The 14,392-nt window shown below is 35.5% G+C and overlaps 1 protein-coding gene across 4 annotated transcripts in view; it reads left to right on the top strand.

Annotated features, from left to right (window-relative positions):
- LOC131150685 (actin-depolymerizing factor-like) overlaps positions 1–14,305 on the top strand; it is a 33,740-nt gene extending 19,435 nt beyond the window's left edge. For all 4 annotated transcript variants that reach the window (XM_058101554.1, XM_058101556.1, XM_058101555.1 and 1 more), the window contains one exon: positions 13,846–14,305. In XM_058101554.1, coding sequence (XP_057957537.1) covers positions 13,846–13,996 — 151 coding nt within the window. In that variant the 3' untranslated portion in view covers positions 13,997–14,305. The remainder of the gene's footprint in view (positions 1–13,845) is intronic.
- The last annotated feature ends 87 nt before the right edge of the window (positions 14,306–14,392 follow it).

The raw sequence follows: 14,392 nt of genomic DNA, 5'->3' as shown, positions 1-14,392 counted from the left end.
AATGCACTTCCAAGGGCTCTGTAGAGAATCTCAACTCCACACTAGAATCCCACCCATTTCCCTTCAAGACTAATTTACATATAATAACTTTGTGCCAAACAGCCTAAGGAAAAACTCCTCTAAAGGAAAACACCAATCCATTTACCCATTGAAGCAATGTTTTTAGATACCAACCTACCAAGACCCAAACCCCCCCTCCTTTTTAGACATACAAACTAACCGCCAACTCACCAAATGATCCTTCTTCTCCCCCATCCTGGACCATAAGAAATCTCTCATGGCTCTTAATATTTCTAGCGATCCCCACTGGAATCCTAAAGATAGGCAAAAAAGAAAAAAATAGAGAGGAATACTAGAAAGACAAGCTTGAATGAGAGTGATATGCCGCCTAGAGAGAATAAGACACCTTTCCATCCATTTTCTTGCTTGGAAACCTTCACCATCACAGAATTCCAAAACCCAAATGACCTAGGATTACCACTTAAGGTAATAAGCAAGAGGCCACTGCAGAATCACTGAATACCACAACTAGCTAAAGTGGACAACTCCAAAGATCTATAACCACTCATCTCCAAATTTATTTTCTTAAATCTTACTAAACAATTGCAAAATGGTAACAAAGACTGCTTATGATCCTCTAAGAAGAAAATAGTATCTTCTTTGTTCATCAGGTTGAATAAGCCAATTAAGAACAGGCCCATTATGGTGAGCCCTCCTTTTCAAAATTTCCATAGAAGTAACCTCCCCAGCCAGATCCTGAGATCCACTCCCCTTTTCAGCATTTGACTAAACATTTGAAGCACTTAGAGTTAAATTATTCCTGATAGGACCCCAACAATTACAAACCACCACGTCATCAGCAACTTTGGCACCCTTCGCTGAACTGAACAAATAATATCCACATAGGAACCAGTTGAGCTTCTCATCACTGGACCAACCCTTTTGTTCAATCTCTTGGAGCTTTGTTGGGTCACGAATGCCACAGCAGTACCATTTAACCATTGAATGTCTCTTCTCTAGCAGAACATTCCTTCAAGATACTGAACAACGTCCACCACCTGCTAGCTTCAATGCCTTCTGGGAACTCAAATGGAACTGCTACAGCATCCATGACTGTACCTCTCCGAACACAAAACTTTCCCCTGTTGCTCCAAAGAAGCTTCGGGTGAAGAAAACCACATTCCAACCTGGGTATCAAGGCCAGAATGCCCTGGCTAGAATGCTGAAATCTGATGGAAGACCCACTGAAAATTTTCATTTCAGCACCACAAATGACATTCGACTATCCATAAACTCAGATATACTAATGGAATAATTCTCCAATCTAACAAATTCCTGTCTGCCTTGAAAGAATGATGAAACCCCATGGAAATTTCCATATTATGGTAAAAGATCACTTAGGTTGCCAACGAAATAAAAACTGATGAGATGAAAATAGGTTGAAAGGACAAATGATTTAGAAATCAAATAGAAAACCCAGGGTGTAAGGTCCAAAGGTTTAGGAATTAACAAGAGTGACGAAAGAAAATTGGAGATGACGAGAGGGACCAGAATATGGATCAAGGTGAACAGAGGTGATGGCAGCAATCATCTGAGTTCAAGAAATTTTATTGGCAATGGGTTACAATTGGTGTTCAGAGACAACGAGGTGAACATAGAGGACAAGAGTGTTCAATGTCGGAGAAGTTTTGGATAGAAATATATAGCCAGTTTTCTTCCCTATCGAGGCAATTACATTGACAATGAAGTATGCCTATATAATTGAGGACACAGTGCCTGAAAGTTGTTGAAGATGGCTATATGCAATGAAGATGCATAGTATGGATTTAATAGTAGGGTTGAAGATGGCTATATGCAATGAAGATGCGTAGTATGGGTTTAATAGTAGGGAATCCTGAGTTGACTGAAGTTGCAACTTGTGAGCATTACAAGTAAAAGGACAGATGAACAAGAGAATGTTGAGGTGGTGGGGAATGACATGGTGGCTTGTAAGTTGACAATCTCCGTAGAACTGGATGATGAAAAAGGATTTGTGTGCTTGATCTTAGGCAGTTGAAGTTGACAGGAGAATATGTCCATACTTCAAATTTTAGCCTAGATTGAGCATAATCCATGAATGTCGTTTTTTTTTTCCTCCCTCGCTTAATAAGAGGTTATATTACTGAAAGGACTCCAGCATGCACAGAAGCTGGAAAAATAAAATAAAATACAAGTATATGCAAAATTGTCTACAAAATTTTCAAGAGGCAAAAAAATTGTTACAGCTGGAACCTTTAATCTAAATACACAGAACAGAAAACCAATTCCCTTTGAGCATTCCTAGTTAATTTACCACACCTTCAGAGGCCCTGGATCCCTCTCTCTCCAAATAATGCATAATAATGTAAGTAATGGCATCCCTCAGATGCTTGTCCCTTTCCTACACTTGGAAGCCCTTCAACCCTGCAGCTCTGACCCCATCGGCCCATCCTATATGCATCAACCCAGTTGATTCCATTAGATTCCACGGCAATGTCATCCCAGTTACAATGCTACAACAAATGCTTTACATCTTGACCTTGCTCTCTACACCAAAAGATATCTGTTTTCTGCAGTCTTATTTTCATCCGACCATCATTGGTTCTGATCCTTCCACAAGTAGCCTCTGAATTAAAAAGGGACCTTGGTAGGATCCTCTGTTATGTACACTAATTAGCAATTAATTGCTGGTGATTTATCCTTGGATTTGAGGCATGTGTGGAAGGAGTGTGTATACCATCACTTTTATGGGATGGAGAGATATCCAATTTGCCACTTGATGGTATTTTCGTTTACATTAAATTTGTGTCCTGGTTAACTAGTATATTGGAGAATAAATGGTGTTAATCCTGTTTGATGGGGTCACACCTGTGGAGTTTTTTCCCCCCCCCTTTTTTTTGTGGGGGGGGGGGGGGTTTTATGGTTGGCATTCCAACGGTTAATCGTGGGTGTGAGGTATGGGGACTACCATCTCCTTGTCTTGTACTCATCTGGGAGCTTCATTCAAAGCTAAAGGGAGAATGAGGCTTTTGCATGAAGAGAAGATTAAGCAGTTGGAAAAGGGCATATTTTTGTCTGCCAGGTTGTGCAAAGGAAAGGAAAGGAAAGAGAAGGAGAAACAAAAAAAAGTTCTTTTTTTTTTGGTGGGGTATGGGAGGGGGACTAGTGCACGATGTTGAATTATTCATTTTTTATTCGCTGTAAGGTCCCCATTTTTTGGTGGCTGAAAGGTTTGAGGGGCTTCAACAAGATTATCTATAAGTGGGGCGTAAGGTGGAATTTAGGTTCAACACTGCGGGTTGAAAAATGATTGGTCTCCTAAGGTGTTTGGTGGATACAGTGCACTTACAGGAATGTGGCCATGGAGATGTGCAAAAAAAAGTTTTGTAAGAAACTAAGAATGCCATGGTATATTGGGGATTTGGTGGGGGACTCATAGGACAAGTGCAATTTATGGAGTTGGTATTGGGCAAGCAATGATGATTGATTGTTTATGCTGGCATGGCATAGTGGGGATTAGCTAGGAAGGGTAAGGAGAATTTGTGGAGTTGGTTTTATAGATTCTTTTATGGGGCATGTTCACGTTAATGTTGGAGAGGATAATTGGTTCAAGTTTTAGAAGAATATTTGGTTTCGTATTAGTAAGCTAATGGAGGAACATCCTCCTTTATTTGAGGTTAAAATGGAAGAGAATCCTTGGGGTCAAGAACTTCCATGATTGAGAATCAGGAAATGCTGTGAGAATTTTTTAAAAGCTATGCATTACTCAGATCTTTAAAGTTTCAGATCTTTGACTAATTATGAGGTGATGGTTGGAGCTCATGCGCTGCTTTGGCATGATCATTGCTATTGCAATGAGCCATTGAAATCTGAACTCCGCGAGCATTTTCGACTTGGCTACCTTAAAGGATGCAACTGTATGGCAAGTGGTCTTGATGGGTTAGGGAGAGAATGTTTTGGGATGTGAAAATTTTTGCAGGAATCCAAAAGAGAGGGAAAAGAGTATGTGGAGCTGTAAGAGGCTAAAATATCTTTTGATGGTGAATATAAATTGAAGGGGTGTAAAGATATCAATGGGACATTTAAGCCCCATTTGGAATGTGGAAAATATTAGAGAAAGGAAAATTCGATAGAATCTATGTTTTTCGTGTTTGGTTGTCAAGGAAACCTAGGAAAGAAAATAGAAAAAACACATGGAATCAATCAACAAAAAATTGCTTTTATACATTATTAATATTTGATTTTTCTTAATTTTTACTGCATTAGAACAAATTTTCATTTTTAATAGTATTAGTATAGAGAGAAAATAGAATGGGAAATGAGTTGGGCAAAAGACACTGATCTCCCCTGAGGTTTTAAATATTATAGAGACCTCCTATGAGATTACAAGAATTCTAGGGACCTCTCTCGAGGTTTACTAAAAAGGTACAAACCTCTCATGTTTTGCAAAAAGACAAGTTGAGGGGAGGTTTGTGTCTTTTTGACAAATATCAAGGGAGGTTTGTGATATTTTTGAAATCACAGGTGAAGTCCATGAAAATTTTGAAATCTCAAGAAAGGTCCTTGTCTTTTTACCAAACTTTAGGGGAGGTGAGTATCTTTTGCTCAGATGAGTTTTCTTCTTATTGCCTTTCCTTTCTTTTCCGTTTGCCAAACAAAATTCTTGATCCAAGTGGACCCTTACTATTGAACGCTGCAAGATGGCTTTTGAGTCAAGTGAGATGCTACTTTTCCTTAAGGAATTTGGCTGACTAGTGCACTTTGCAAAGCTGTATTTTAGTGGCTGCTGTTATAGGAATATCTAAGCTTTTTACTTGACAAAGAGAATCAGCCTAGGAAACGATTTTTCTTGAGCAAAAGGCATGAAGAAGAGAGATAGCTGCCCATACACTGATAAGGGATGCCTGGATTCTTGAGATTAGAGATTAAATTCAATGTAGCAGCGGAAATAATCAAAAACCTCAAATATTACAATACGAAAGTACTAAGCCACAACAAATTTACATGGGTATCACCAAGTAACAATATTTACATCACGTGAAACAAAAAGACATATTTAACTAGTTTTACACAAGCACTTACTCTAAACTATATTTTTCTAACCCTGCCCAGAAGCTCGCTAAGCCTGGTCTCCGGAGCGTCTTGAAATATGAATTAATTATTGGAGTGAGACACCTTTTAGTAAGTAAGGACTCGATCAACATCAGTGTGTGACTAGTATGAGCTTTAGCGTAGAAATAATTTAATAATAATTTCAATCATAATAGAAATTTCATTTATAAACTTTAGGTCACATATCTATAAATAAAAATACGTACCTTTCTCCCAAAACAACATTTAGGCCTATTAAATGACAATATTCACATAAATACACAAATATGTATAAAAGAACTTCTTTTGGCTGATGTATGTCATGTTTAACCCCCATGACGGCTTGTGCGGTCCGAAGATTGGACTTAGCTTGGTTGGCCGACCAAAACTAAATCAAAATAATACGTTTGTAAGATCGATTTGCCTACCACATCCTGGTCCGGAAACAAGTGGGTACAACCCTACTCAGGCCAAATCAACTATCTACCACTAACACTTCCACAACAATGTGGCTACACTAATATTCCTCTGTAGCTACGGTACCGAGCATTCACCACATCCGGCCCATTAGGGTTCTTAAAATATATAATTGCAATTTATGCAATTAAAACAATATCATAATCTCATCAATATTTCCAATATAAAATTTGTACAAAAATATCATCCTTATTCTCAATCTCATCAATATTTGCAATAAATCACATATTAAACATATACCGCAAAAATCCCCAAACTTGCTCAATTATACTATAAAATAAAATAAACTCATGCCACACAATTTGTTTAATAATTATAATTATAAAAATTTCATGAGAAATCATTATGAACATATATTTGGTTGATTTAAATAAAAATGCGGGTATGATTAATTCCACATATTTAATTCAACTCCAATATATTTAAATAAAACTGATATGATCAAATCCCTGTGGTTTAATTTAACTTAAATATATTTAAATAAAAATGGACATGATCAAACTTACGTATTTTAATTTGCTCAGGCATATATTTAAATAAAACAAATATCACCCTATTTATATACTCAATTTAATCAGGTAAATTATAAAATAAAAACTGACATAATTTAGTTCACTTACCCTCAAATTTTGGAGTAGTGCCTACGTGTAGTAGTCGAAATTTTCGCTCCTCAATTTTGTAGGGAAATGAACAGGGAATTGAGATTTTAATTTTTCTTTTCCTTGCAGGAGTAATAGAAAAATGGTGAGATGAAGAGGGAGGGAGAGAGATTGCAGAGTGAGTGGGAGAGAAAAAAGTGGGAGGGGGGGTGGTTCCTGTAACTTTCTAGAAGCTTTCTGAAGCTTCAGGAACATATATATATATATATATATATATATATATATATAAATAAAATATTATTATATTATATTATATTAATATATTATTTTATATTATTTAATAAATAAATAAATAATTAATTAATTAATATAAAAATTTCATTCTCGAAATTTATTAATCTAACATTTAACACGAAGATGTGGAATTATTTAAATGGTTACTCGACTCTAAGAAAGAGCTGGTAGCATGGTTTGAATTCGCGGTCGCGGGTAACGTCGTGGGACGCGGGAGACGCGGGTGTTACGTAACAGGAAGCGGGCGGAACGGTCATGAATTTTTCACGCATGCACAACCATGCCAAAATCGAAAAATATGCATGAAATCCATTAATACATGATTTTTAATGAATTTTGAAGGTTTTCATTCAACCTACAAATGCTTTTTAATAGGCATTATGATTTTTTATATTAATTTTAGTGCGCTGTTTACAAAAAAAACATTTTTTTATAGTTTACATTATTTTAATGAGTAAAAAGATGTAGAAATGTAATTAAAATGAAGAATAAATTAATTAAAGTCATAAAGTTACTAAAAATGAGTCAATAGACTCAATACTCAATATACACATTACACATACATGAATTTAAAAAGTGATTGATATCAAATATCAATAAATAGTTGAAAATATATGAATACAATATTACAAATTTATAACATAACACATGTCACCACAAAAAAAGAATGACGTGGAGGGTCTTCATAATTTTCATCCTTATCTTGAGATTGGGATTGGAAATTATCTCCCCATCCTTGTGGAAATACAGAGCTAAATAAACCCAAGTTTGCGTCATTTCGTTGTTACTCTTGAAAATGTACTGGTGGTGAAAATCCAACTGATATAGGGGGTGCATAATCTCCTCTTTGACCATAACTTGAATAATGTCCATAAGTTGGGGCTGGGGCTAGCTTTGGGTAGTGTGTAGAAGAAGACTCACTAGATCCTGAGATTCCTGATCCACTAGGATAAAAACGTGAGTCACGAGATGCATGTGGATATGCTGGATGAGATCCATATGATTGTGATGATGAACCATTTAAACCAAAGTCACCAAAACTATGAACCACATCATATGAATCTTCAGTAGAATCACTAGGGTCACCACAAGCACTCCTTCTCCTGGGTTGTGAAGATTGGTTCCTTGGAGGAATATCCAAGTCATAATTTTCAAGTATATCATGTAGTTCGATATTTATATATATCCCTTACAAATGATGTCCCTTTGTCATATTCATACTTATATTCTACACCACTGCCGCCACCACCGCCACCACCACCACTCCCCCAACCCCAGTTCCAGCACCACTATTACCATCATCATCATTTGATGGGCTCAAACCAAGATTATCATCACTTTGTGTACGTTTAGGGCTTGAATTTGAATCATCATGCATGTTTATTGGTGGTTGATCAGCTTTTTCTGCATTACCACCAACTTCTTCATTTAACCAGTTTGAATTGTCCTAACCGTCAAGTAGTGGTGTCTCTCTCTCCTCTAACCATTGACTCAAAGGATCATCTTCTTTGAAAATGTAGTCCAAATTGATAGGATTGAAACCATCTTCAATATATTGTTGGTTTCTTCTCATTGTATGTCTTAACTTTAACCTCATGTTGTAATGTATGAAAACCAGTTTTTGTAGTCTCATGTACTTTAATCTATTTCTTGTTTTCGTATGGATGAGGCTAAAGGTGCTCCAATTACGCTCACAGTTTGAAGCTGATGTGGTCTGGTTAAGAACTCTAATTGCTATTCTATGGAGCTTAGGAGCACACAAGTCATAATGAATACACCATTCGGCTGCATGAATGATTAAAAAGAGTTTTATGTCAGTATAGCGTATATTTCAAAAGTCAAATTTGAGCATTAAAAGAGAAAATAGAGTCATTCATCCATTATTTAGTTATATTGCCTATATTTATCAGGATTTATTTGTTTCACTGTCCTTTGAACCAACGGGGTTCCAAACGTATCTAGCCTATTTGGATATAGCAACGACTAAAAAAGGATGATTGTGAAATATAATTAATTAATTAGATGTATTAATAATTATTTTAGAAAATATTACAGAATACTAGAACAATTCATTATTCAATTTAATGGAACCAATATTTACTTGATTAATAGCCCGAATTTGAGTATCTATATCGGGTACCAATTTGCTTATTACTTTTTTAACCCCATCCATGACTTCTCTAGCAACTTTAGGAGAGGGTGAGGCACTATAAAGAAATTGTGGGTTAAAAAAATATCGTACAATTAAATTTAGAAACATATTAATCAATAGTTTTTTAATGCAACTATGCATAATTTAAAAGTTAAAATAGTAAGAAATTGTATTTGATTTACACTTACTAGTAGCGTGCAAATCTTGATGCAATTGAAAACACCGGTTGTCATTAATTTTTCAATAGTCTTTGTAGAACCGGCAATCTTTTTGAATGACTAACTTCTCCCTATCAATTGTCTCTTATATGAAACCCATGGTTGGTTTTTCATCACCATCAACCAATTTAAGAACTTTCACTAAGGGTTCCTGCACTTTAATTATATCGGAGGTCTGTTGCCAAAACTCTTTGTCTAAAATAATCTTCTTCGAATCATATGCTGGGCTTGATTTTACTATCCCAAACCTTGAGTTTTTCCAAGCACCAGATGTAAATGTTTTTTTTTAATTCTTGTTTATGCCTGACAATAGTCTCCAAAGTAATGAAGTTGGTGGCAAATTGAGTGATGGCAGGGTGAAGTAACTCTCTATTATTTGTGAATTTCTTCCTGAAATTCATTGTCCATGTGTGGTTGTAAATAAATGAGGATATTGTTCTTGCATCTTCTAAGACCTTCTTCACGTTACTTTTCTTACCAATATCTGCAAGAATAAGGTCTATGCATTGAGCTGCACATGCTGTCTAATAGAGATTGGGCCTCTTCTGCATTAATAATTTTCCTCATGCCTTCATTGTAGCTTCATTATTAGTCACTACTTGGACAACATTCTCCTCTCCAATTTCTTCAATCATTTCATCCATTAATTTGAAATGAAATTATAGATTCAATAATTTCTACTATTTAATTTAAAACATGCAAGTTCATGATACTATTTGCATATACAAATAAAATTAGAAAATTATCTGAAATAATATTCAGCTATTCTGTTTGGCACATCAGAGGCATCAACTGATTTATGAATATGGTGCCTCTATCGCAATAAACTAAAAAGTTTATAATGTGCTTTCTAGTTGTTCTTGACCAACCATCACACATAAGGGTTACACCTTTCTCCTTCCAAATTCCAACCAAAGAAGCTATATAATTTTTTATTTCTTGATACTCTTGCTCCAAATAAATTTCAGATACCATCATAGGGTGATGGACCCTTCACTCCCTTTCCAACCTATGTAGCAATATCAAGCATATGCTGTATCAATGGAGAGTCAACTACATTCACTGGAATCTGATTATAAATTAGGAATTTTTCAACTGCTTTTCCTAATTTACTTCTTAAACCTTTCAGTAACTTAGTGTTGATTTTTGGTTGTTTTGTACTCTTGCTTCTTTCTAAAATAGGAGCCATTGCCTTTAGTCTAGTTTCAAGGGCATCGGGATTGATCAATTGTCGTTCACTACCTCCAGTTTCTCGACCACTATAAGATTGAGCTCCTGCTCTACTGAAACCACTGGTAGCACCATTGCCAGAGCCACCTCCTTCTTCATAAATATTACCCTTTCCAGTTGTTCTTGTTTGAAATCTTTGTATCTCTTCCCATTGTTGTTGTGATCATATGCTATCTTGTCAAGCAAATCTCATACTTTCTTCTTTCAAGTCTTCTTCATCGCTCAAATTCTCAAAATCTCCTCTAATTTGGGTTTCTGCTTCTTCTTGCCTTTTTTGTTTATCTCTTTTCTTCTCAACATTCTGTTGTAGATGTTTCATCATTTGTTCTCTTACTTGTGTAGTCACATTTGAGCATCCAGCTACTTGATTCTTTTTATGTGCCAAGTGTTGTTTCAAGCGTGTAATGCCTCCTTTAATTATCTTCCCACATAATTTACACATTATAATATGTCTATTACTGTCCACCGCAGTACCAAAATGCCATCCAATATCCTCACTAGGTAAGTTCTCATTTCCTCTCTCAAGTGCCATTTTGATAGACTTCATTGGATGATCTCTACACAAAACATAGTAAAAATACAAAGTTACAACCTTTATAAAAAAATGATAGGTATAATATAATTAGTAATTTAGTAAATATAAAATAGTAAGTACTAAATAGTCCTTCTAATTTTAAATATTTATTACGTAAAAATAAAATAAAATATTTGATTAAAAATAATAAGTAATGTTTATTTAAAATATTTAAATAAATAAAATTATAAAATATTAGATATATTATTTATTAGTAAAATAAGAGTGTTTATGCATATATTTAAGGGATGTGTTCTCGTGTTGAAAGATTTCAATAAATACATATCTTAATAGTGTGTAAATAATTACAAAAAAATTATTCCTTTATCTTTAAAAGGATATTTTCATTATTTTTTTAACTTGATTTCATTTTCATTTATAACTATAATAAATTAACATTGTAATTTTAAAGGTGAAAAAGACTTTTGCTCTACTTTCATATGCATCACTAATAGAGATCCATACAATACACATTGACTATTTAACTATTTTTTCTACAAATTCCAGAAGTAAAAATAAGAATTATTAATGTATTAACTATTAGTTTAAAATTTTGTTTATTAAGTTATCAATTTTTTCTTTATATGATAACTAATAACAAAAAAATAGATCATGTAAAGATTTATTTTACCTAATTTTCAATTTAAGGTCAAAATGATGTTTTAGAACTTAAAAAATATTAAGAAAAAAGAAATATGTGATGGAACTAGATTTTCATAATAACTTTTCAAAAAAAAAATAAGACAATTAAAATATTCATAAATTAAGAAAATTTTATTTTACATATGATTATTATTGATTTCTAATTTTTTACTCTATTAAATTACTTCTTTTTTAATTCAATTTAACATACATAATTTACGACAAAATATAATTTTTTTAAAAGAAAAACATAATGAAAAGTTAAAGTCGCAGTGGACTCTAAAGCTTATCTCATACGTTGGCTGGAGAGTGGAGGAGAAGTCGAGTCTTGAGACTTGAGAGCGCAGAGAGTTTGAGACCGAAGAGGACTCAGAGGAGTCTCAAAGCCTTGAAGGAGTCGAAGCATGAACGATCGATGACTCCAAGCTCCGAAGCCGAAATCGAAGGGTTGGCAGGTGGTGAGTGGCGATGACTGGTGGAAGGAGCTGCTGAATGGCTATTGGCGACTCGCAGAGGCGGCGGAGTTGCTGTAGTGCTGTCGCCGGTGACTTGCCAAGCTGTTGCAAGTTTGCAACTCCTGCAAGGCTGCGAAGAAGAGTAGATGTGCTCATTCTCAAGCTTCGAAGAAGTGAAGCCTTCTTATTTACCTTCGGCCAACAAAAGTTCAAGGTAAGTTTTTTATTTTGCTCTTTGAATGTTAGATTGAATGGTAGATGGGTGGTTGGGAGAGGGGGAAAGTAGCGGAAAGCCTGCTTTAGGGATTCAGGAATATTGGCAAGTTGGTCCGTAACGAAGTGTAACGTTGGGTAACGGCCGTTACGGATCGTCATGGAGACGTAACAGCCATTACGATTGTGAATTTTTTATGCTCCGCAATATCGGCCCGTATTGGTTTCGGAGCCTTCGATTTCTGTCCCAAATTTATTAAAAACCCTAACTGGTGGCGGAGGAAAACCGTGGTTACAAGCGAAGTCTCTGGGAGGTTACAATTAGGCAAGAAAATTCTCCCAAAAACCAACCATAAATATAAACCAAAAACAGAAAAACCAGAACTAAATAAATCTAACCCAACGGCCTAAACTAAACAAACCTACATCAAAACAGCCAAGCAAACTACACAACAGTCGTGGTTACTTGACTTAGGATTGAGCCTTGTCGAACAAATGTGGGTACCTCTAACGTATCTCTTCTTCTAGTTACCATGAGGTCTCCTCAATTGCATGGTTACGCCAGAGCACTTTTATTAATGGAATCTTTTTGGTACGTAACTCCTAATTCTTCTTGTTTAGAATTTGGACGGACACTTCTTCATATGATAGAGTGTCACTGACTTCCAACAACTCATAGCTTATCACATGAGAAATGTCTGAAATGTACTTTTTCAGCATGGATACGTGGAATACATCATGAATCCTAGATAATGTTGGAGGTAAAGTTATTTTGTAGGCAATTGGACCAATCCTTTCCAGTATCTCGAATGACCTGATATACCTGGGGGCTTAGCTTACCTTTCTTTCCAAACCTCATAATTCCCTTCATTGGGGCAATTTTCAGAAATACATTATATCCTACATCAAATTCTAGCTTTCGTCGGCGGGTATCAACATAACTCTTTTGTCGACTTTGAGCTGTTTTAATTTTTATCTCGGATGAGTTTGATTTTCTCAGAGGTTTGCTGTATAATCTATGGCCCCAAAATTTGCCGTTCACCAACTTCATCCCAATACAATGGAGATCGGCACCTCTGACCATGTGACGCTTCATACAGTGCCATCTCGATGCTGGCCCGATAGCTGTTGTCGTAAGCGAACTCAACCAATGGCAGATACTGAATCCAACTTCCTCTGAAATCGAACACATATGCCCGCAACATATCCTCCAATATTTGCATTGTGCTTACTGATTGTTTGTGTGATCACTTTCTGGTTCACCACATTTGGTTTGATTTGTTTAGGCAGATGGACCTGGCTTTAATTGAGACACATTGGGTATTTCCAAGCATGGCAGGGATGTTCCATTGTCCTGAAAAAATGGGGAAAAAAAATATAGAAAAGGAAAGCTGTGGTCTGGAAAATTGTCCTTTCGGTGATGTGCCAGTGTACCTAGAGGGAGAGGAACTTGAGGGCTCTGATCAGAATAAGAATTTGATATTTTGTGAATTGTCTTTGGCCTGTCTAGGTGTGAATAACAGTTTTGTTTTTCATGTCCAAATTTCCAAAGAATACAAAAATACCTTTATTTTATTTTTCAAATTTTCAACATTTATATGGAGAACTTGGAAAACAGTAAAAAGATGTTAGTTTTGCATACAAATGTTGAAAATTAGAAAATAAGGTGGCATTTTTATATTTCTTTGGAAAATTAAAAATGGAAAATGAAAACTGTTTTCCCCGACTGAACAGGCCCTTTCCCTGATTTCTTTTTTGTTGTATGTTGCATAGTTAATTTTAAGTTTTATGCTCTGCCTTGTTTTTTTAAGGTTTGCTAGATAGTTTTATGACCTAGCAAATTAAAGTATTTCTATGTATGATATAGTGTTTATCTTTTCAGGTCGCCATCCGTGTCCAGAATTCGTGCCAAGATGCTGTATGCTACATCCAAGGACAGGTTCAGAAGGGAATTAGATGGCATCCATTACGAAATTCAGGCGACTGACCCAACTGAGATGGATCTTGATGTGCTCAGAGATCGTGCACATTGAGCTAACCTTGTGATATCAAGGGTTTACCATCTCTGGTGATATCTGCTTCTTGTTCCTTTTTGCGATCTAAAGGAGCATATTTTTTAGCTTCAGTTACTGGTCTATGTGTAGTGTTTCTAACTCCTGGATACGTACAGCTTAATCATTAAATAAATTGGCATCTGAGAAGGCTGATTAGGAGGCCTTTGACTAGGATTTCCATGTGCAGGGAAATCTGGGCTTCCTTACTGTCATGATGCTTCCCAGATGAACAATGGTTTATGGCTTTAGTTTACTGCTGATTCTCTACTAATATTTTATAGTTTAAAATGGGTATCTTAAATGAGTAGAATGTCTTAGTTGATTTAATATAAATACAGGTATCATTACAATCTTGACGTAGTTAGGTTTGTATTG

This window comes from Malania oleifera, chromosome 3, assembly GCF_029873635.1.
Source record: "Malania oleifera isolate guangnan ecotype guangnan chromosome 3, ASM2987363v1, whole genome shotgun sequence".
Classification (NCBI taxonomy): domain Eukaryota; kingdom Viridiplantae; phylum Streptophyta; class Magnoliopsida; order Santalales; family Ximeniaceae; genus Malania; species Malania oleifera.
Note: the sequence above shows the minus strand (reverse complement) of the source record. Positions and strands in the feature narration are given on the sequence as shown.